The 23320-nt window shown below is 53.9% G+C and overlaps 8 protein-coding genes across 8 annotated transcripts; 6 read left to right on the top strand and 2 right to left on the bottom strand.

The window, feature by feature from the left end:
• Positions 1 to 228: 228 nt before the first annotated feature.
• CORC01_14166 (uncharacterized protein) lies at positions 229 to 951 on the top strand (the record flags this gene model as incomplete). Its single annotated transcript, XM_022625777.1, has 1 exon — positions 229 to 951. The coding sequence occupies one exon, from the start codon at positions 229 to 231 to the stop codon at positions 949 to 951; it is 723 nt and encodes a 240-aa protein (XP_022467719.1).
• A 6800-nt stretch (positions 952 to 7751) lies between these two features.
• On the top strand, positions 7752 to 8645 carry CORC01_14165 (uncharacterized protein; the record flags this gene model as incomplete). The annotated part of the gene is made up of 1 exon (XM_022625776.1): positions 7752 to 8645. The coding sequence occupies one exon, from the start codon at positions 7752 to 7754 to the stop codon at positions 8643 to 8645; it is 894 nt and encodes a 297-aa protein (XP_022467718.1).
• A 696-nt stretch (positions 8646 to 9341) lies between these two features.
• Positions 9342 to 10214, top strand: CORC01_14164 (pyridoxamine phosphate oxidase; the record flags this gene model as incomplete). Its single annotated transcript, XM_022625775.1, has 1 exon — positions 9342 to 10214. The coding sequence occupies one exon, from the start codon at positions 9342 to 9344 to the stop codon at positions 10212 to 10214; it is 873 nt and encodes a 290-aa protein (XP_022467717.1).
• Positions 10215 to 11050: 836 nt separating this feature from the next.
• CORC01_14163 (smg-4/UPF3 family protein) lies at positions 11051 to 13074 on the bottom strand (the record flags this gene model as incomplete). Its single annotated transcript, XM_022625774.1, has 2 exons — positions 11051 to 12746; positions 12803 to 13074. 2 exons carry the CDS (start codon positions 13072 to 13074, stop codon positions 11051 to 11053), a joined length of 1968 nt encoding a protein of 655 aa, XP_022467716.1.
• Positions 13075 to 13598: 524 nt separating this feature from the next.
• CORC01_14162 (calcineurin-like phosphoesterase) lies at positions 13599 to 16202 on the top strand (the record flags this gene model as incomplete). The annotated part of the gene is made up of 4 exons (XM_022625773.1): positions 13599 to 15006; positions 15063 to 15480; positions 15529 to 15958; positions 16011 to 16202. 4 exons carry the CDS (start codon positions 13599 to 13601, stop codon positions 16200 to 16202), a joined length of 2448 nt encoding a protein of 815 aa, XP_022467715.1.
• An 890-nt stretch (positions 16203 to 17092) lies between these two features.
• Positions 17093 to 17689, bottom strand: CORC01_14161 (uncharacterized protein; the record flags this gene model as incomplete). The annotated part of the gene is made up of 3 exons (XM_022625772.1): positions 17093 to 17425; positions 17490 to 17604; positions 17655 to 17689. 3 exons carry the CDS (start codon positions 17687 to 17689, stop codon positions 17093 to 17095), a joined length of 483 nt encoding a protein of 160 aa, XP_022467714.1.
• Positions 17690 to 18086: 397 nt separating this feature from the next.
• On the top strand, positions 18087 to 20156 carry CORC01_14160 (pentatricopeptide repeat domain-containing protein; the record flags this gene model as incomplete). The annotated part of the gene is made up of 1 exon (XM_022625771.1): positions 18087 to 20156. The coding sequence occupies one exon, from the start codon at positions 18087 to 18089 to the stop codon at positions 20154 to 20156; it is 2070 nt and encodes a 689-aa protein (XP_022467713.1).
• A 452-nt stretch (positions 20157 to 20608) lies between these two features.
• On the top strand, positions 20609 to 21673 carry CORC01_14159 (MYND finger; the record flags this gene model as incomplete). Its single annotated transcript, XM_022625770.1, has 1 exon — positions 20609 to 21673. The coding sequence occupies one exon, from the start codon at positions 20609 to 20611 to the stop codon at positions 21671 to 21673; it is 1065 nt and encodes a 354-aa protein (XP_022467712.1).
• Between the last annotated feature and the right edge of the window lie 1647 nt (positions 21674 to 23320).

Genomic DNA, 23320 nt, shown 5'->3' with positions numbered 1-23320 from the left:
CCTCCCAGAGTTCCTATCGGTTTCCGATTTTCTCTCGTCTTCGTTGATATCCTGATCCAAAATCTGAATACTGCTTTCCAAGATCCAAGCTACAACCCTTTCAACAGCCTCGCAACCTTTTTTTGACTTACACCGACGACTACCGCCCTGTATTCACTCACTTTCAACAGCCATCTCGACAAAGCACCACATCACTCCTAGTCCCAGACAACTGCTTCCAAAGATCGCATGGCCACCCGCCGGTGGTACCTCGAGACCTCCCCGGACGGCAAATACCAGTTCGTCTCCCTCAAGCGCTCTCGTTCTCATCACCACTACGACCGCCACCATCACCACCGCCATCACCATGAACAGCCAGCCCCGGTACCGGCACCGGCACCGACGCCAGTGCCACCAGTCCACCACTGCTGCCGCGACGACTGCGCGCACATCACCGCACCAGAATGGAACGACCTCGTAGATCGCGAACGCAAGCTCCGCGAGGCAAACGACCTCCTCAATCGCGAAAACTACACTCTAAAATGCAGCCTCCAGGCCTCCGACGTCGAAGGGCATCGCCTCTCCGCGCTCCTCATCTCGTCGCAGGCAGAGAACCAGCTCCTCCGCGAAGACAACGCCAGCCTGCGCCGCACGATGGAGAGCTCGGGCGGCAACGCGGCAAAATACCTGCGCGAGGTCGAGAGGTTGAAGCATAAGCTGGCAAAAGTGGAGAGGGAGCTGGCGGCGAGGTTGCGGCATGGTTTGCACCATCACGGGCATGGGGTGGCGGAGCGGATCGAGGAGCTCAAGAGGATTGTGCACGCGTGGGAGGGCAAGTTTGATGTTGTCGAGGATCAGAATCAGAGGTTGAGAAGGGACGTTGACGCGCAGCGCCGCGTTATTGCGAGCCGGGATGAGAGGATTCGCGAGTATGAGCGCGTCTTACGTCGTCATGGCTTTTATACGGTATGAATGAGTCCGGGTGTGGACTGGGGGAAGGGAAGGGGGAGACACTTGAGATGAACTCTTGTTTTCTTTTTACCTTTTTTTTTTTGGGTTTGGCTTTTCTTCTCCGTGAACTTCGTATTCGCGGATTCTGAGGGCGGTTGGATATCAGTATTTCCAACGGCCGCTTGAGAGGAGTCTCTTCTTTCTTTGGCAGGAAGGACTGTCTGGCTAGGCGGATATTTCATCCGAGAGTCTTGAGGTGAGTTTCTTTGTTCTCTCTTTGTTGTTGTCGAGATGTGATGCCTGGGATCAGAGTACTGACGTTTGCTATCTAGGCTTAGAATGCAGGGCATAGCTTTTATTGGCTTCGATTCAAGATAGACTTTTGCTGCTGATGCTCCATTGGACACCACTCATGCAGGCACTGCAAGACAATCATTGGGTGATGGAGCATCGCAGTCTGACACTCACTCACGACAACTTTTCATTTGTCACAACGGCTTCACCGGCATTACTGTTTTGTTTTGGAGCTTGCAAATATTCCATCAGAGGGAACTTTCCTTGGGGGAGTGAACGATGGAAGATGGAAATGGACAGTCATCTCCATGTTGCTTCCTTTTATGTGTCATTTTTACCCCCTTTGTCAGCTTTATCATTCACTTTCAGGTCCCCTGAGCCTTCACCACGTTCCAGACAAGAAAGCCGAGAACTCGCTCCACCATTCCTACTCTTGCACTTGAGCGCGCCAAATTTCCATGCAAGCAAGTGACACTGCCGCTTTCGACGATGTCCGAGTCACTCGATATGACAAGCCATTTGAAGAATGACACCACCGTGGAATGCTCCGCATGTTTAAGTCTTGCCAAAATTCGAATTGAAGTTGGGTGTTTCTATTTCTCGGAGGCGAGAGAGCAAGGGCTCGCCTCGATGATTCTATAGATGGTGGTAGACTACCAATGTGGTGCCATGCTCAGCACTGACTCGCATCCAAGTTGAAGCTTGATAGAATGACAATAAAGTGAACAAAGACTTTAAAAAAAAAAAAAGAAACCACCGTAGAATGTCTTTGTGAGTGGCTGTCGAGTGAGACGGACTTCGGCACCTGGTCAACTAGTCAGCTGTCTCGAACCAAGACATGATGCCGGACCCCATGACGCCATCCCGTCATCTCAGCTTTCTCCAAAAAAAAAAAAAAAAAATTTAGGGACGCGCAGTCTACTACACTAGGTACTGCGGCAAAACCGGGATGCCAAACTGGTGGGTACGAAACAAGGTCTGTCAAAATGCAAGGGTTTCGTTCGTTTATGTTAGTTAGTTACCCCATGGCCACGTCAAAATCGGACATGATGGTGTGCAGCATAAGGCTGCAGCTTGCCGCGGCGCCGGGGGGGTTCGGAGAGGAGGCGAGACAAGGGCCGAAAAAACGGCATTGCGCGCAAGACGGCGGCGCTCGAATGCGCGATTGCGCAAAAATAGTGTTCGTGTGCAAGCAGAAGCAGGTATGTGCGTCTGCAACAGAGTGAATATCGCGCAAGATCGTCGTCATCCGTGTAACTGAATGAACAGCTCGCCAGAGAAATCCGCGAGGGCCTGCTCGTATTTCCCTTCCGGACTTGTGAGAGCGGATGCAGCAGTGCGGCGTGTCTGTCTCTCATCGTTTGCCAAAGAGCGAACACTGAGGTGAGCGAAATCAGTCATCCGAAGGGGGACACCATCACCATCGACCCCTCCTTGGTATTTCAGCCGCAGCCGCATAGCCGCAGCCAAAATCGGAAATCCCCAAGTGATCACAGGCTCGCTCGCTTCAGCAAGCGCGCAAAGATACATCAAAGAGGAAAGGTAACCGCGAGGCACAGCCAGGCGATGAATGAGGAAACGACGGGGTTTTTCTTTTTTTGGCGGCCGAGAGGGTGAGTGAGATAAGCACCTAGAAGGGTCTGCGACTGAGGGAACGTTTATCTACGCCATTCCGTTCGGGGTTCCCTGTTCCTACTGTATCAAGAGACGACCTCAGTTGGCTCCCTCCCCGCTTACCTCTGATGTTAATGTCGACCGACCGGGGTGAATGTCGTTACTGGATGTGGTCCCCGTCTTTGACAACAGCGGATACAGGGTGCAGGCAATACAGGGACCGCAATGCGCTGAGAGTGGCAGCAGTAGTAGACACCGGCCTTTCGCGGGTGATACTACCTACGGACAACCAAAGACGGATGTCTAAGAGCTGACGAAGGCGAACAGGCAGCCGTCTTCACCATCGCTGGCAGAAGGGAAAACGTTTGAGTAGGTACCTTAGGTGGATGACGGAGGTACCTGGATCAGGCAAAGTACGTACCGTCCAGGATTTCCCAGACAGGGGTCAAGCCTGCTGCCTTGGTAATCCACTCTGTTTTTGTCGACAAATCAACTTACACCTTTCCTCCCTTTCTTCCCTTTCCTCTACCGGCCCCTCCATCATCCGATTCGAAACAGTATTCAAGCCGTGTCTCTGTCAGCGCATTGAAAACTCCAGTAGATGGAAGAATGTAGGTAGCAATTTGGTGATTTCAAACCACTCGAATGGCTTTTCCCCCTGTAATCTCTCGGTTCCTGATCAAGTGCTCACGCGGTGGCAAGAATTGTTGGCCGCTTTCTAGTGTAGGGAGCCATCCAGCTATTTTCAACCCTTGAGATATCTACCAAAATAGCTCTTATTTTTTATATAAAAAATCGACCACTAAATAACTTAAGCGTTAAAATTTATGCTTCCTTTTTAATATTAAATATCGTTGATAGGTGGTTGTGGTGATTTATTTTTCTTGTAGTGGAAGTCGAAGAAGGGCGACCGCTAGAAAAAGCGGCCGTCAGTTATTGCCACCGCGTGGTGCTTTAAATAAGGTACCTTATGACAAGCAGGGAATGTGACAAGGCACGTACCTTGGACTGCAGAAATGATGGGGGGAACAAGTCCGTCTCTGTTACACACACTCTCTCGCTCGGTCCAGCCCGTTGCTGTCGCGTGTTGAGGAATCGAGCAACTGATTTTTGGACCTGGCCTATGCTATCGATTGCCATACTGAACGAGCGAAACGAGAGACTGGATTGCCCCCAGCCTCCGTGGAAACGAGATCGCCAGTGTCACCCATCGTTGCCACGTCAACATCTAAGCGCCGAGAACTCAACAGAGGCTTCAGCCTGGTGATGCAAACATGTAGAAGTATTGAGCAGGTGTCTTTCCAGGCGAGATTCTTACCCCGTGTATCCTTACAAGCCGGTACATTGCTCGGCTGAAATATCATCTCGATTTTATCAGTGAGGGGCCAAAGTGACAAAGATACTTGGTGTTTGATAGTTTCCAGCTGCAGGATAAAGAACAGCGCATCGCATACATGACTGATATCCCGCAAAAGGCCGAGTCTCGGGCGGATTTGGGTCCCGGCTCCGACCTAGACCAGTAAGAATGTCTGAACCCTTCTTGGACAGTTGGAAGGACTCGCGGGGATCTACATGTCTTGGCAGGGAACGCAGTGCTCTGTATCCGTATGGAGAGCACAAATGCGCTCTGTAAAACCCGGGTCTGAACGTGAACGAGTACCTCGCATCATGGACGGATTTCTCCGCTAGGGCACTTGATCGGCGAACTCGGGGACCCATGGCCGCCGTTGGCTGGGCCCCGCCGCCTCTGGGGGCCTGATGTTGGATAGCTTCTATTGGGCGTGAAGCCTACCGTGAATTTGCGCGCGCGGTTGCCGACATCTTGTTTCAGTAGCAGCTTCCAACACTCCCCACAGTCCAGGCCTTGTTCCGACCCAGCCCTGTTTCGGAAGAGAAGAAGCCAAAAAGTTGCCTGCCGTCAAGGAATGGTATCGCGTCTAGAATCATCTGGAGATGGATCAGGGTGCCTGCCTATCCGGTCGAGCTAGCATATTCAGTTCATGGGAAAGTGTAAAAACTACGCCATAAGCTCGACTATGCATTCCCCATCCCTCAATGGAACCTGTAGTGGATAACAAGGGACCTGATGCTGCTTTTTGAGGGGTTGGGGGATGTTTCGTGACTCTAAACGGCCGTTATCCCGGCCGAACTGGGCTTAGCTACATCGTGTCTCCCAGCCCTATAGAATTGGAGTCTGAGACTAAGTTAGGGTTCTGCCTGGGTCTACGAAGAGCGTCCGGGTTCTCCCACCTTCTGCCAAGACATGGCGGCGGGTTCTATGTAGACGGCTGCCGCCTAGAGTCCCAACTGATAGCGTGTACGAAGTTTTCCCTGACGACTGAGGTGTCAGCAATTAAAGCCTTTGGAGGGCAGACGGTTAAGCCTCATTGGTCGTCATCCGATGCCGGCAGGAAGCCAGAGTTGACAGGCCCTGTCAAGATGATGTTCGGCAGGGGACTGCCTGCTGCGTGGGTTAGGCCGTGGGGCGGTGTCCGCTAGCCTGTGCTTAGTCTCTTCCGCAGCAGCTCCCCCACTTCTGGTCCCCAGACCTCACTTCATCCCGTACACTCAACACCACCACCATCGGCCTACAGCCTGATCACCATGGCGAAAAGCGGCTCGCGACGTCCCTCCCAATGAACGGATCATCGTATCGGAACTGATCGATCCACGATCAGCTCGTCTATTGGCGCACTCGGATGATGGCGATCGATCATCCGAGGGGGAAGAAAGATGCGAGAACAACACGCCATGGTTGGCCGGTCTTGCATCGAGCGCATGGAAGGGAATCGAATTGGCCTCAGTTACCAACGATCATCGCCATGGTCACGAACGAACCGCGTCCCGTCGCGGGGTCCAGACATGTAGCGGGGAGTGACTAGTGACTCACGACGCGGTTTCAACTCCATCTCCCCATGACCTGGTCTCCGTCCAGGGGGGGTGCCTCACGATGGCATCAACTAAGAGTCCAGGATAGGCTGCACGACGATCACCTTCACGATCATGGCGAAGTTATTGGCTCAAGGAGACATGCAACGGCAATACGCATGTCATCATCCTGGAGATGGGGTGAGGGAACAGAGAAACAGGTTCAGAGGCGCAGACAAGCTGCAGCAAAGGACCGCACAGCGCCAAGCGGCAACCCGTTGGCGTCCTCCCCCCCCGAATCGCGCGCGTCCCTCACCTTTCTTGTGCGCAATGGCGATATTCTCTGGCGGCGGCGGAGGGGTTCCGTTCTGCAGCCGGCCGGCCCCTCACCTGCTCCGAGTCCTGAGTACTGCCGAGTACTGCGTCCTGACCTCACCTTGGGACTTCCATAGGTAGGTACATCGAGTCGACTAGCGACGCACGCAAGTGAGTGCTTCGCCCTCTCCCTTTGGTGCTGCAAATGCGGGAGGCCAAACACTGAATGCATGGAAAGGGCAGCGCAGCGCAGCGTGCCCCGCGGATTGGGCGAACCAGAACCATTCTCCCGGGTAGGTACCTTAGGTATGCAGATGGCATTTGCGAACCATTTCGGAGGCACTCTGGCCGAAATAAGGCGCCCCGCGAAAAAATTGCAGCCAAACGAGGCAACGAAAAAGTTGCGTTTCTGCCTTGTTGGCTTGCTGGCCACATGCACCGCCCTCTGCCTGTGGTGTGCCAATGAGAACACCGGCTGCCACCGAGAAATCTGGTCAACTGAACCTGAGCAGTGCGCCCCCTTTTCTGGCTGGCTGGGCTGTGGTTGGCTGTGGTTGGCTCGAGGGGAGCTTCTTGGGAACAGTCAGCAGAAAATGGGAGTTGATTCCTTGCCGGCTTCTTTTTTCCACTTTGTTTCTGCTTCCCGTCCGCTTCAGTCCATCCACACACTCTCTTCTTGTCCACCACCCTTGTCTTTGCCCCCCTGTCCACTTGTTCCCTTGTGTGCTTGTTTCCTTGTCCACTGTCCACGGCACCCAGCCCAGTCCCTCCCGTCATGACACCCCTGCCGAGGGTGAACCCGCGATTCCGCCGTCCGTCCTGCCTAACGAACCGCTGCGGGTTGAGGTTGATGTGAAGGGACCCGCGATGACTCTACCTTGAGGTAGGTAGGTACCTACCTACCTTACCTTAGTCACCTAGGACACGCACCGCGCAACTGCAACGTCTGCAGCGAGGAGGCAACCGGGCTAAGCAGCTCCAGCCCTACATGGCCACTACCGAAGCAATACCTGGAATGTTGCTAATCTCCTTGGGTCTCGGAACATGTTCTTCGTACCTTTCTCGTTGTCCTTGTGTCGTCGGTGGGCTTCTTCCCACCTGCTGCTGCCATTACTCGTGGTATACCTACCTTACTTATCCCTGCAACTGCTGCCGCAACCGTTCTCCCTTTGCATCGCAAGTTGCTGTCTGGCTTAGCTTCGGAGGCAGCAATGCAATGCAATCCACACCCACACCAAATCCATCTGTCCTTATCACTCTCCCTCCGCCTCCGGCTGCGCCTTTTCCTCTGCTCCCTCTCCGTCAAGGCTGCATTACCTATGTCTACATTCTCGATAAATAAAATGTCAAGAGACTGCGCATCTTGCCTCTTCTCCCTTTTCATTCATCCCTCACTTCTTTGCTCATTTCAAGCACGTTGCGGCTATTTTCTATCCCAAACCAAAATAACACCCGGTCCCATCTTGGGCAGCATTCACCCCCTTATATACCCGACTTGACTCATCTCAACAAGGCCGCACGACTTGTATTAACCCGCGCCTACCACCACACCACCCACATTGAATTTCAAAAAATTTCAATTCAGCTCGCTCCAAATACTTCGCTCTCACTTCAGTCGCGCCCATCTACGGCGAAAGGGCTTTCTGCCTTGGGCTTCCTTGGTTGACACCGTCAACTCACCATTGATCGACAATCCCCGGCCGCCCAGCGCCGCCCAATAACCGCCAACCATGTCGTCCGCCAACAGAAAGGAACACCGCGTCTCCTTCCAACCCATCCCACTCTCAAAGGGCCACCGCCACCAATCGAGCGATTCTGGCATTTCCGAAGTCAGCTCGACCCAGGACTTTTTCGACCTTGAGATGAAATACAAGAAGTTGCTGGAAGATTTTGCACAACACAAGAGCGAAAGCAAAGCCCGCTGCTCTGCCCTGCAGAATACCATTGATGTTCTGGAGAGCGACAAGCTTGCTTTGGATCGCGAAAAGCGCAACTTGCGCGAAGAAAACAACCTCCTACGGGACGATCTCCGCAAGGCGCAACGGAACAGCCCGCCTCGAGACTCGACAAAAATGTCGGGCGCACTTCCAAGCCACCCGCCCTCGCCAAAGGAGCACAAGGAATCCAAGGAATCCAAGGAGTCGAAGCTACGTCGCAGCGAATCCAAGCACCGCCGCGGCGAGAGCAAGGTACGCAAGACCACCGAGGAGAAGGAGCTCGCGAAGCGCGTCAAGGAAGACAAGGAACGCCTTGGCCGCCGCTTCGACCACAAGGACGACAAGAGTGTCTCCTCCGGCGGCAGCTCCAGCCGTAGCAAACAGAGCAGCTATATTGAGCCCATGGGCCCCAGTGCTCCTCGGCCCGCTGCCAACATCGAGCCGCCCCGTACCCATAACAGACGCTCCGAGTCCACGTCGTACTCGATCAGACCGTCCGTCATCACCACCACAACTGTCACCGAACCCTCTTACGGCAACCTCCCGCGCACTCCAGGCTACGCGGACCACGAGAGCCCCTTCGACTATGACGGCGCATATGCTCATGCACAATACGTTCCAGAGGATGCGAACTATTACGCACCCCCTCTATCAAGCGAACCCTCCCGCGGGAGGTCGCGTCGGTAAAATATTCCGATAAAAGCAAGAAGAGACAAATTGCGGCCAAGCCCTGTGTGACGCACCACGGGGCAAGGATTTTTTTTTTCCTTTCGACGCGGGAAAATACGTTTACGATCCTTTCCATTCAGCTACAGGAAATTCTTCATCCCTGGCACGCAGTCTCCAACCGATAAGGGGTCCGGTCCGGGGGGGGGTTTGAAAGCGCGCCTTTTCTCCAAAGACGGGATGGCGCTTTGAGGGGGCTCCCCGCACAGTCCGGGCGCAACGACTTTTTTACCTTTTGTTAAGGGATGAGACGCAGCCGGTTGACGCAATTAGTCGGTTGACTCATCCTCATGAATTTGTTCGGCGAACTTGGCCATTTCCCGAAGCCAATTGTTCATTTCAAGAGACGGAAATCCGCCTAACTCAAAAGTTTTTGGTTTTTTTCCCCCCCTTTTCTCCTTGCTTGATTATGTATCAAATCCTGTACTAGCTTTTTCATGTCAACAACTCGATACCCAATACCCAAATACTCTTTCATTTTTCCGACGATATTATATACATCAGGGATAGGGATACGGATTCGGATAGTCGAGTACAACTCGGGGTATCATTTGCATCAATTGATGATAAATGAATACAAAATAAAATACTTTTTCAACAAACAAAAGACCCAATCACCTCAAAGAAACAAAAGAACCCTCCCCCGCCCTGGTCGCAATGAAGTTGTATCCTTCCATCAGCCCCGACCTCGCTGACTGGGCCGCCCGCCAACCCGTCTTCTTCACGGCCTCGGCGCCCACCCACCACCCCCACATCAACGTCTCGCCCAAGGGCCTCTCCGCCCACTTCGCCGTCCTCTCGCCCAACCTCGTCGCCTACATCGATCGCACGGGCTCCGGGTGCGAGACCATTGCCCACAGCTACGAGAACGGCCGCCTGACGCTCATGTTCATGTCATTTGGTCCCTCCCCGCGCATTCTCCGCCTCTTTTGCAAGAGCACGATTGTGGAATGGGACCATCCGGACTTTGACTCGTGGATGAGGCGCATCGTCCCCCAAGGGGAAGCCGCCAGTACTAGGGAGTCTTATGATGGGGCTAGGGCTGTAGTCGTTGGCAAGGTGTGGGAGGTGCAAACGAGCTGCGGGTATGGTGTTCCCATGGTCAGGAAGGAACTCTACGCGCCCGTGACGTCGTCGGAGGACGGAAATCTCGAAAAGGCGCAGCCGCAGCAGCAGCATGACGTCCATGGCGAGAAGGAGGAAAGCAACACCAAGAGCAGAGACGAGCTCTCCGTCTTTGAGGAGCGTCCCACCCTTGATTTTTACTGGAAGAAGCGCGTGGACAATAATACCGTCAACAAGTACCAGGTCGAGACGAACCGCACCTCCATCGACGGCCTCCCCGGTCTAAAGGCCGCGCGGAGGGACGCGGGGGAGACGCTTTGGATCGCGGACGCCAGGGCTGGGTTGTTGCGCGCGGCGCGAGAGACGCGTGGGGTGGCTCTGGGGGTTTTTATTGCGGTTTTGACGTACCTTGTTGCTGGGTTCATGAGCGTGTTGTGGGTGAGCGGGAGGACTACTACCTCCTAGGATCACAATTGGACTTGGCCAAACTGAGAGTGTGTTTTGGGGTTGAAGGCACATGAAGGAAAAATAGAAGGAAACTACGGTCAGGTTGGTGTGAATCTCTTTATAAAAAAAATGGGCTTCAAGATAGTGAAGATGATACACCTGGCGCCTGTAAAAGGCGATTTGGCTCTCTGAGTGGACAGGTACGATGAGGCATCTTTATTGTATTTACGAACCGGATGTGGGAGGCATCACGACGACAATACAGAGGCTGTTACCGTCTCTGCTATCGAGTTCTCATACCTGGTACTGAATCGAGACACAAATTCGATGGAAAACCGTCGGTCCCTCTTTTTGCAAAGTGATTGAGAATCTTTGATTAACCCTCGCGGATCTCGTTCGATTCTGTCCTATCAGGATAACCTCTACTTCATCGTCGGTTTTCAACCACTCATGACTAGCGATTTCCCCAGACTAAGGTAGCCCGCCCCGGCTTACTACACCACCACCACCACCACCACTTCTTCTGCAATGCAGAATGCTGCTGGTCTCGGCGGGTGATATCGTCAAAAAAATCGATATTGTGGATGACGCGGGGCACTGCAGCCAACGAACGAGGTGTTGCGTTGCCCATACCTCTCCCAGGTCTCCTCTCATCGCCGCCTTCCTCACCCCTCCCTCATTTAGGCCCGTTGGGCAGAAACGCTGGTGCGCAGAAGCGTTCATCCATTCCCTCCCTGCTGCTTCCCGCACATGCGAACTGGCATGCCGTGCTCTTCTTCCGCACGTGGAAAAAGCCCTGCGAGGCACGATCACTTTCAAACCAATGCAAAATTACTTGCCTTGCGTCTCCTTGATCATCCCGTACCTGCAGCAGAGGCGGCGGACTCGCGCGCTGCATCCTTGTTGCCGCTGTTGCTGCCCGACGCACCAGCCGCGGCGGCCTTACCACCACCACGACCGCGTCTGGTCCGCTTGTGGTGCTCCGGCTTCTCGGAAGGCGTGGCGTTGTTGTTAGACGCAGTCGTAAAGGGTGCAGCAGAGCTGGAGCTTGCTGCTGCGGCATTGGCGGTGCTGCTATTGGAGTTGTTGGCATTCGGGTTCGAGTTGGAGGCGGCGGCCTTCTTCTCCTTGCGCTCGAGAACCTGGACTGTGCCCTGCGCAACCTGTATGGGGCTCGCAACGACGGCCTTGACGAGGCCGTCGTGATCGGAGAAGTCGACATAGGCAAAGCCCTTGCGCTTGTCAATTTCGACAAACGTAACGGTGCCAAAGACCTCCATGGCTTGCTTGAGGAGTGCCTCGGTTACACCCTGTGATGGGTTTGCGTGTTTGACGAAACCGCGGGTCACGCCAGCGGTAACGGCCGGGGAGCTCTTCTTGGCGTTACTGCCCTTGCCTGATGCTTTAGGACCGGTCGGGGCATTGGCCTTAGCATTTGCCGGCGGAGCGGCTGGTTGCGGATTTGAGCCCGAGGCTTCCTTGTCAGCCTTGGTGGGCTTCTCCTTGTTCTTCTCCTCGTCCTTTTTCTTGAGCAGAATAACAGGGGCCTTGGCAGGTGCCGGGGCGTTGGAGGAGCCGCTGGCCTCGGTTGATTTGCCCTTGGTCTCGTTGGCACTTGCATTTTTTCCGCCACCACCTCTTCGAGAGCGACTCGACTTAGGCGCCGTGGGTGCAGCATTTCTTTCTGAGGCCTGCGAAGTGACTGAGGATACAGGAGCCGGAGCCGTAGCTGGTGTAGGAGCAGCTGCTGGGGGTTCGACCGCAGGTTGCGATGATTCCTTCGAGGACGTTCCCTTCGCATCTGCCTCAGCCTTCGCAGCATCGAGTCGTGCCCTCCTATGGGCGCTTCCGGGACTGATACCAAGATCTCGCTGCAGGATACGGGCAGCGGCCGCAATGCCAGCTCGCCTACTCTTGGGCTGATCCTGAGAGGATGAGGAGGCCTGCGTGATTTGGCTGGCGACGGCTTCTGCAGCCTTGACAGCATCCGCGGTGGCCTTCTTAGTGAGGATTTTGACCGTTTCCTTAGGTTTGTCGGTCGATTTCTCTCCTTTGGAGTCCTTCTTGCCCTTCTTTGAATCCTCCGCCGTCGATGCTGATGACTTGCCTTTGGTGCTGGAGTCCTGTCGAGCCTGTTTAGCGCTCTTAGCGGCAGCAGCTTCTTTCTGCTTGTTCGCCTTCTTCTCTTTGAGGAACTCAATCAAGGGTGTCGTCGTGACCTTGGTTTCGGGCTTCGTCTCCTCCGTATCCTTGCTCTCGTTGTTCTCGTTGTCCTTGTCCATCTCGGGATTGGTCAAAGACTGTAGAAAGGCCATGAATTCGGGGTCTTGATCAATAGTTCCCTGCCTGGGGTCGGTGCGCTTCTTGCTGCTCGGGACTTTGTTGTATATCGCAAACTCGAGAACTGGCGGACCGATCAAAGACGCGCTATTGGAAGTCATTTTCGCATCTTCCCAAGATTTGGCCTGAATCAAATTCGACAATGTGTTTAAGCTCTCGCGTTTCAGAACGTGGAGGTAGACTCGTCCTGGCCTTGACGGCTTCGCAGGGCTAAGCGCAAGAAGCATTAGCGACCAACCCTTGGATGCATGGGAGCGAGAACGTACTCATGAGAGATCTTCCCAGACTCAAAGTTGTGCCAGCTAACAAGACCATTGCCAGCCTTCCATTCATCGCCGAGATTGTTCCATAGTTCTTGCTCCGTCATGCCCGGGGGTAGTCTTCGAATGATAACTTTGTCGCCTTCGACAGGAGTCCTACTCTTGTTGGACTTTGGCGCATCAGTGGTGGCCTGTTGACTGGAAACCGGAAGAACCCCATTGACCTTTCGAGATGAGCCTTGGGCGCTAGATGTTGCCATCGTAGCACGAACAACCATGTAGGTCTGCAAGGTAGGTGGGAAAATGGATTCGTGTACTCGTGATTGATGCCTGATTAGGAGCGACTACGCTGCTTTGTTTGGTTATTGTTCCTTGTCTTGAGGCCTGGTGATAAGCAGTGCATGAAACATTGAGAATTCAGTAGCGGAAGGATTCAGAAAAATAAAGGCTGCTGCGCAACAGTCCAAGAAGGTGCGTGCAAGATCTGGCTCAACTGTCAAATGGTGATGTGATGGCAGGGCAGTGACGCGGGGCTGCGGGTTCACCTTAACTTCAGATCTGAAAGAATGGCTCACTGAGAGCCACTGGCTCATGTGGGCCTTATCTTATCGATGGCACTAGCCCCTTTGGGATAGCTCCATCTGTGTGGGCCCTATGGAGGTTGCCCTTCCTCACCTCACAAAGCTGGGCCCTCGGAAAAACTTCGGCTGCAACACAACCTCTCACAAACACCCTCGGTCAAACAATATTCCGAGACACCAGTTGTTCCGAGGATCACCCACAGCCACCAGCCAGGATCAAGATGGGAGGTCCAGATGAGAAAGGAGGTGGTACCTCGACCAACGAGGACAAAGAAATCGAGGCAGTTGACGTCTACCCGGAGACTTTTCCGGTATTTGAGGACTCGAAAATTCCGCCAACTTCTCAAGCGACCGAAGGAAGTCATAATCGGGAAGCTACGACGAGTTCTGAGTACAGAAAGCCGACGGCGCAAGAGATTGAAGAGGCGATTCGACGAGCGAACAGTTATCAGAATAACCCGCTTACCAACACTGTCAGACGGAGCAGACCGACGGGCGACCGTGCTCGCAACCGCAGTGCCGCCGTCTCATTCCAACTCCCGCCAGTTCCATCGGGTGCGAATCTCACCAACCTCGGAGCGCACCATCCCATTCATCCCCAGGCAGTACCTGTTGCATCTGAAAGTGTTACCCCAGCGTCCGTCCGCGGTCGAGGAATTCCAGTCCCTGGTCGGTCTGGATACATACCCACACTTGCCCCCCTCAGCAATCAGCCGCAAAGACAGCTCAGAGACCCCAACTCGGGCCGTCCTGTTGTAGTTGGTGGCTTCGACAACGCGCTTGAAGAGCACAACCAGCGAATTCTACGTCGCAAAACCGACGACCAGCTAGCTCTTGAATTATTCTTGCAGAGTTCTTCACGCCAAACCACCTGGGACTCTCAGAACCCTCGACCTCTACCAGAGCTCCCCCCTGCTAGCACCGCACAGCAGTCTACTGCTGTCGCACCTAACCGCGCCTCCCAAACCCCTCCTACCCCCGCCCAGAACACTGCTCCACCGCACCCTTCGCCTTTGCAGTCACACCCAGTCGCCTTGAACCAGCAGGAGCCTTTTCCAGCGCCCTCACGTCGTCGTGCCCGGTCCGCATCATTGTCAAGCCCTTCGAACGCCGCTGTCCTCGCTTCTCCGGGACTGACTCAAAACCTACATTTCCCTGAGACCATCCAGGAGGAGCTGTCGACCGAAGTCGAAGATCTCGATTGTTCTGAGGAGTCCGACATTCGCACCGCACAAGTCGGCCGCTTCGTTCAACCGCCCGACGACCCTTCCCAAGACTCATCGCAAGTTTCGCTCCGCGGTGGAAGTCTAGAATCCGACGATTTTCCCGAGGGATTCGATCCGAGCTATTACGAGTCAGACAACATCGAAGACGAGTTGGCTGAATTGATCAACGAATTCAATCCAAATATTTCCGACGATTTCAACCCGTACGAAATCGAGGCAAGATCCCAAGTTCACACACAGATACTTGGGAAAATGGCGAGCCACATTCCCCGACCCGGCCCTGCCAAACTCTCCCCCAATGCGGGCTTGGACGAGTGGCTGGAGGAAGCCAAACAGTGTCACTACTTACCCGAGCGGGCCATGAAAGAGCTTTGCGAGCTTGTAAAGGAGGTGCTGATGGAGGGTGAGGAGCACGATGACCGCCACCTTTCGATTATGTTACTGACTTGCGGACTATAGAATCCAATATCCAGCCTGTGTGCACCCCTGTCACAATTTGCGGTGATATCCACGGTCAATTCTACGATCTCCTGGAGCTCTTCCGTGTTGCGGGTGGAATGCCTGGCGAATCACATGTGGAAGCGCCCAAGACTGCCACCACCGTCATCAGCCCTGAAGATATCGAGCCGCCTACCGAGATCACGAACCCCAAGCTCAAGAAGAAAGTCCGCAACGCCGGCAGCCCTCCTGCCGATGAAGATGACGAGGAGGAGGCTGCGGCTGCCGACACCAGTGCGACTTCCCGAGCTGACTCCGCAGTCGAGGTTTCCACCACCTCTCAATCTGCCGACACCCGCTTCGTTTTCCTGGGTGACTTCGTCGATCGTGGTTACTTCAGTCTCGAAACCTTCACTCTTCTCATGTGTTTGAAGGCCAAGTAAGTGGCTTTCAATGTCCGTTGCATTATGGTACTAACTCCTCTCAGGTATCCCGACAGAATTGTCCTCGTCCGTGGCAATCACGAGTCCCGCCAAATTACCCAGGTGTATGGATTCTACGAGGAGTGTCAGCAGAAGTATGGCAACGCCTCCGTGTGGAAGGCGTGCTGCCATGTATTCGACTTCCTCGTCCTCGCTGCTATCGTCGATGGTGAGCTTCTCTGCGTTCATGGTGGTCTCAGCCCGGAGATCCGTACCATCGACCAGATCCGCGTTGTCGCCCGCGCACAGGAGATCCCCCATGAAGGCGCTTTCTGTGATCTTGTTTGGTCCGACCCCGAAGATGTTGAGACTTGGGCTATCAGCCCTCGTGGCGCCGGCTGGCTCTTTGGTGACAAGGTTGCAACCGAGTTCAACCATGTCAACGGTCTCAAGCTCATAGCCAGAGCGCATCAGCTTGTCAATGAGGGCTACAAGGTCAGTAGCCGTTTCCATTCTCTTTTCTTGTTTACCCACTAACCCAGTGCAGTATCACTTCCCTCAGAACTCGGTCGTCACTGTGTGGTCAGCTCCAAACTACTGCTATCGCTGCGGTAACGTTGCGTCGATCATGACCGTAGACAAGGACATGAATCCCAAGTTCAGCATCTTCTCTGCAGTCCCCGATGAACAGCGTCATGTTCCGGCCAACCGCCGTGGACCAGGCGACTACTTCCTCTGATTGGACTTGCTCATCTGTACACTGGAGACGCGACCGCGCTTGGCACGCAACTGGATGACCAATCGGAACACTTATCCCGAGTTGCCAATGCAATGCTTGCTGAACTTGACGTCTCCAATGGCCGCTCTATATTAGGCGGCAAGGCTTCGAAGATATCGACGAGCCTAACATTTGTCTGAGTACACGGGACCGTCTTGGGAACTACATACCAGGACATCAACGTTGTGCACCAACACGACGCACGATGATGAGAGACGGTTCTACTTTTGCTGCAGACGGATCACTTTTGCTATCAAGGGTCTGCATTTACGCAGCACATTTGATGAAATTGACAAGAATCCACATCGGGATTATTGTCTGACCCATGCGATGGGTCATATCGTGATTTCTGGGCATGAGCACTGAGTACTCCGTGGATCACAACTTGCCATTGGCTCGTCTGTATCCAAGTACATGAGGAGTGACTCGCTCGTTTGCTCGGAACGATCACGAAAGAAAGGAATCGAGATGAGAGCCTCGAAGCTAGCTCGGCCTCGAAGAACATAGGGATGAGGGAGGACGGGCTGGCTACTTTTGACGTATTTGACGATGACATGCATGGAATAGAGGGCAGGGGAAGACCTTCTTGTAGAATAGGCATAGAGATGTTAAATACCCATACATTCTGGAATCAGGAAAGCTGGACTACTTGATGAGTACTGTAAAGTTGCTTCGTTCGTGCTCATGCGCAGGATATGCCTTGATAATGAACAAAGGGCTGATAAATACCGGGAAACGACATGCCATTTGATTTGATCCCACATCCGCCATACCGCATCGAACCCCGTCTCACACCAGACGCAATGCGATATACTAGGGTACTCCATAAACCGATCCCTCACTGAAACCTTTCAAGCGCGTTTGACTTCCCACTTTAGATCCTTGATGCTCACTTCCTCTCCCGCCTTCTCGTCGTAATCATACCACTCGCCATCCGTGAGCTCAATGGCAGAGAACTTGCTGTTTGAATCAATGCCTTCGGCGAGCCACTCACCCTCTGGAATGAATTCGGTGAATTCAAGCCCACGGCAGTCGAACTCGAGGATTTTTTGCTGCTTCGCGGGCTCGCCGTGCTCGTAGGAAGCTGGGGCAGCCTTTACGGAGGCCGAAGACTCGCGCTTGCAGTTCTTGCATTTCCAGACGAAGTTGGCCTCGCCTCTGCTGCCACTCATCTCATTTTCGTCCTAACGTTTGTCATTCGCGGGTGAGTGAAGTGTCAAGAATCCATGTATCCTAGGGAACACTCACAAAGCGATTGACGCCGACAGTCTTTTCATGGACCTCGCGACATGATGTGCACTGGACTTTGAAAGTGTACCAGAAGGGGTTACCCTCGGTGTCATCAGGGCGGAGATTTGTGACTCTGCGGACAGTCAGTGTATTGTTCCGAGACCTGTATTCCGTCAAACCGACCCGTTGAGCTCAGCTGTGAGATACAGGGCGAACATCTTGAGTCAAAATTCCCGTTTTTGATCAGCGTCTTTCGAAAAGTTGTCGCTCAAGTTGTTGCTCGCATCCAGTGCTGATAATGGGCCGCTGCAAACTCATGGTGGGGTTGCCTTATGGAGGGGCAGTTGCATCACTTCTATAAATGAATACAGCTTTTTAGTTACAATACTCGTTTAATCGCATGAAGTCCACCTCCATTCTCAGTTGACCGTCGCCAATTGGATCGCCAGATCGGCCAACCTGAGTAGGTTGTCAATCACAGCGCATCAGGCGATAATTTCCGCGCCTGGAACGTCCCGACCACCTCGGCCACCTCGACCACCTCGACGCCCCGTTGTACGCCAACCCATCAATTCGACTCAGAGGGGCTGCCAAAGCAGCCGGCATGCCGTCAGAATGCAGGCACTCTGGTCTAGAGCGGGCCAGGCACACCGTTGTGGTTGCAGGGCCTGCTTCGATGCCGCCGGGGGCATAATGCGGCATTCGGCGACGCGCGCGACGCCGCGAAAACCGACCTTTAGCGAGATCTTCACGGCCTGCTACACATCGATAATGGGAACGGCAGCGGTTCTGGATGCAACGAGGAAGGACCGACGACGAAAGGACTTGGACCGGCAGATTGAGGAAGTCAGGACGGAGCTGGCAAATCTTGTCGAAAACGCACCGACCAATGTTCTCAAGAAACCGCCTGCCGGTGACATTGCCAACCGATACAAAGGCGCATTGGCAGATCATGTGCGACAAAATCCCGAAATCAGCGAGATTCTCGACACCCTCGGGCCCCAATACAAGTGGCAGAAAACTGCTGCGACATCCGCCGCGGTCAACAAATTATGGAAGAAATACGGGCTGAGCCCTTCGAAGGAAGCTAACATTTCCCCGAGAAGTATCGACTATGATGTCTTGATGCAAGGGCTCACCGAGGAGGAGCAAATGTCTATCAAGCACCGCCAACCGCAGACGATCAGGCAGGCCAAGGCGGCAGAGGCGGCAGCGAGAGCGTTGGTCTACGAATTCCTGGATGCGGGCGAATCAATCCTGGGAAGCCAACAAATACAATCGGCACGAGAAGAGGTAGTCAAGCTGAGCAAGAGCAAGCTCCCTCGTTGGGACCAAGAAGAACCGAACGCTGAGGCTCTAAACGAGTGCAGCTTGGAGTTGAATCAGGTGTTGAGGAGTATATTTGCCGCCTCGACTCCCTCCAATATCCCTCACACGGTTTTCAGCCTGTGCCATAATATCCTTGTATCGCCTCAAGCCCTCACCATTCACACATACAATCACCTTATCGCCGGGTTGGATAGAGTCGGGTTACATCCCCTTGCTTCAGCGGCGGTCAACGCTTTCTACCGGGGCCAGGTTGAGCCAACGCAGCACACCATGGTATGTCTCTTGAATCACTTCAGGGAGATGCGCGACGCGGACGGTTTCGCGGAGGTCATCGCTCGCATGACTGGCAAAGACCAGCGAGGTATCAAGATTCGAAGAAAGACGCACGAGGAAGTAGAGTTGAACCACAAACTTCATGGGTGGGTCAGAAAAAAAGATGTCGCCATCGGCTCCCAATACATCGTCGAAAGGGCCCGTTTCGATGCAAACATTTTTACCGCCATCATCGAAGGCATGTTAGCTTTCGACAGACTGAGGGCTGCCGTAGGCGCATTTGCGGCGAGCATCACAGCCGACCTTAGAGTTAGCGCGCGGACGGTATCCGACCTGCTCGACTGCTGCGTCCGCTCTTTGGATCACAAAGCTGCGGCCGAGGTCTTGAAAGTACTGGCAACCAAACCTCAGCTGATTGGACAAGTCTTTACTCAAGAGAGCGACCAACTACGTCTGGCGGGGCGCATACAGAGCTTACTGGAAATTTGTGGTTTCAAACACATGTCGCCGGCCAGCGTTGCGCCGTTCTTGAAAGCACTTCCGACCTCGTTTGCACTAAGCGAGGAACAAAGACGAGGTATCGATATCGCGCGAATAGTCCACTTTGTAGAACACACGGAGTGGAAGTTGAAGTCTGTGCGCAAACTCATTCAAAGAGTGAAAAGCGGCGATACTGGTTGGCTCATTGAATCAGGTTCTCCGCGGATGAGGTTGCTCTCAAGGCAGGCCAAGTTGGTTTGGCCAGTACCTGTCGCCGTATTGGCAGAGGTTCCCTCAGAGGACCATAGCAAGTCGACTTTGGACACCGCCAATGCTCTCTCACAGAGAGAGAGTGATTCGTCTGCTTTGGACCGCCTCGAGGAAACGTCGATGACACAAACAAAGCACAGAAGCAAAAGCAAAAGTGAGGCTCTCAGAGCGGACCAGAGCGAGCTGTCTCCCGCACCCGCGAGGGACGTCTTACCGAAGGAAAGCGAATCATCTGCCTGGGATCGCCTCGAAGATGCAACGGAGGCGATCCCAAAAAAGAGCAAGAGCAAAAGCAAAAGGGAGGAGGTTTTGGCCAGCGAGGCTGGTTTCTGAGCGCTCGAAAACATGTAGATATGTATTATACCACACATGTAAAATATGGTTGTATGGCACGTAATTGCCAAGGCCAATCGATGAATAGAAATAGGGGCCAAGATGAAAGCCAGCCGTTAGATGCCCGTTATTGACCGATCCGAGAATATGCGGTTCAAATGAAGGGCACCGGGCTGCACTATTATTTCAAATGAGGTTCTTCTCCCGTGTACATACCTTTGACTCAATCCATCTGCTTCCGTCGGCTTCTAGGTATTCTAGATAACAAGGTTCTCTGGATGACAGGGTACTCAGAGGTTCATCTCCCAGGCTTTCTTATTCTCCAACCCCGCTCTGTTGGCCTGGCAGCTCTTCCTCTTCCATTGTTTCAACTGCTCATTCTCTACACATCTCGTTCCTGAAAACAAAAGCACAAGTAGAACTTTCATATTATACATTATAGATTATAGAATATGTCTAGCAAGGCACTTGAAGGACCCCCCGATGGCTTGCCGCCCCGCCATTGCGCCGTCTGTCACGTCCGCGACAAGATCTCTCGCTGCACAGGTTGCCAGGTCGTCTACTACTGCGGCCGCGCGCACCAGGCCGCGGACAGGAAGAGGCACAAGGTTGCCTGCAAAGAGATTGAGCGGATGGTGGAGCTGTACGAGTCGATAGACATCAGCATCAGGATCGGGCTGGGGCCGGGGGACGACCTGGAGACGGCTTTGCGCCTCTCTCCCGACGATATGGAAACAATGACTTACCTGCGTGCCCAACACACGTACAGCCAGGCGCTCCTCCTTGAATCAACCATCGACGCCGTCGAGATTTCTCTGGACGAACAGTGGAGTGTGCTGGAGGTGGACATGCATGATAAGTTGCGCGTCCGGGATTACATGCCGCACCTCATGATCCGTCTCGGGCAGGACCAAGAGGCGTACGACTTTATAAAGTGGTGGACGCTGGCGACGGACGAGCGCATCCGCTACCATGACTGGGACGATCCGACGGCCCCGCGCATGAATCTCACGGGCGAGGACGCCTTCGAGCCGGTGGACGACCTGGTCAAGCGCAAGAAGCTCTTTGGCCACAAGAACGCTGTCCTGCTCATTAAGATCCGGCTGTACCTGGACCTTCGGGACATTTGCAACGCGGACCGGGCGCTGAGGCGGGGAAACAAGAGCGGCATGTTCCCGTCCGAGGTGATTGACAACATCAAGCGACACAACGTCCGATCCGGCATTGTCCGGGCGCGGCGCGACCTCGTGGAGAATGACGGGTTCGTGGCGTCGCTGCGCATGGCGGAGCTCAAGAAGCAGATCCGGGAACTGGCTCGGGGGATCTTTGACAAGGATGTTCCAGAGTACGGGGGCACGATGGACGAAATGTTCTCTAACACGCAGGCGGCGTGGGACGAGACGCCGTGGGCAATGCGTACTTTACAGGACGCCGTGAGGGGTATAGCGAAGATGAGCCAGCACAATCCGGCCTGGGCTACTCGATCGAGGGGTCTGTACAAGACGAGCAGCGGTTGACGTGATTTATCTCGTGACTTTTGGTGCATGAAGTAGGCTGGTTTACAGAATGATGCATAAGAACGCACGTATGACAACGGCAAAGCACAGTTGAGATGTAGGACAGCATGGATTAGTGCGCCGTTCCTAGCTCAAACCGCCGCTACTATTGCTGTGCCTGGACAGCTGGTACAAGCTGAACAGCCTAGAAGAGAACTATGAAGGATGCCAAGAAATGAAGTCGTGCCATCACAGTCGCAAGCTCTTTGACAATGCGTGGGAAGAGGTTGCGGCCCCGAGCGCTTTGTAAACGGGGATTGACTTTGTTGGGGTAGTCATGAGTGATATCATTGCAATACGATTTGAGGCGGGGAAGAGAAAGGTGACATACATGTGAAGCAAGCTTGTTTGAATATGACTTATGTTGACAATTGAAGAGCCGAAAAGTAGCAGATAGAGTTCAATTAAAGGTATCCTTGCCTCATTTGGAAATGGGTCGATGCCGCAGATCACTCAGGTTTGGTAAATGCATCACAGGTACGGACTTGACAATTTGAAAGCACAATGCCAGAGGCGAGATAGATGCCTTGAGCCGCAGGAGTGGAAATTGAATCACGGGAACTGGAGAGTCTAAACTAGTTGGAGGTGGGCGTGGAAGGGATCCCATTTGGCCATTGCGCCGCTCTTTGGGGAATAAAGTGTCCACCGTTGATTCACGCAAAAAGTCTTGAGACTCTTTCCAGGCTGATCACACTGGCGCAAAGCCAAAGCATGACTGGCAATTCAAAGTGAGACGTGATGTTGTGGCTCCTTCCCAGGGATCGCCGTTAAATTCTTGCTCTCGTCACTAGTGTTCCATCGGCATTATCTTAGCAAGTTTGGCTTAGGTAGTCAGCAGTAAGTGGCTAGCCTCCGTGAATGCCGAATTGCATCAAGCGGGACGCCAGTCTCTCTCCATCTCTTTAGCAATCACTATCTGCTGGGGAATGGAAGCCGGGATGGATGCCGAAGTCTTTGCCCTGGCCAGGTGACAGGACCCCTAAAAAAAACCAAAACTTGGAACATGCATCGCGGAACCAGATCTGGGTGGGGTCTTTAGTAGGCCATTCCCGGGGCCGAAATGAATTTGGGCCAGTCGCTCCGATGCGCAAGAGTCAAGACTCAAGGGGTATCCGTACGATGTACCTATATGCAGAGTGATAGAGAGAGAGAGACGGGGGGGGGCGCGCAGGGTGGGCATTTAATTAGAAGCTTGCAGGCGTTTTCTATAACGGCGGCCAAAAAGTGCACTTCACCGGGCAGAGACCGATGTCGGTTTCAGGGTCCTTCCCGCCCCGGGCAGGTCATGAGGACGGACGACCTGACAAGCCTGCGAGGCGGTCTGGAACTTTTAGACAGCCCATCTGACCCGGCGTGCCGGGAGGGCTGCTCACAATGTGAGATGAGATTTGCCCGGGACGCGGCCCCGACTCGCCTAGCCCAGTGAGCCCACGATGGGAGTGCGTTGGACGGAGTAGGCACTAAGAGGTCTTGAATTACTAGTGAACGGTACAGGCTCCCTTGCGATGCACCACCGCCGGCCGGTAGAGGAGAGACCGGCGCGGGATAGGCACACACGTGCAATCAGATCAATTGGGCCAGCACCGTGAACATGCAACTCTTCCCCCC

Source organism: Colletotrichum orchidophilum (assembly GCF_001831195.1).
Source record: "Colletotrichum orchidophilum strain IMI 309357 chromosome Unknown Scaffold_246.1, whole genome shotgun sequence".
Classification (NCBI taxonomy): domain Eukaryota; kingdom Fungi; phylum Ascomycota; class Sordariomycetes; order Glomerellales; family Glomerellaceae; genus Colletotrichum; species Colletotrichum orchidophilum.
This window is presented reverse-complemented; position numbering and strand designations above follow the sequence as displayed.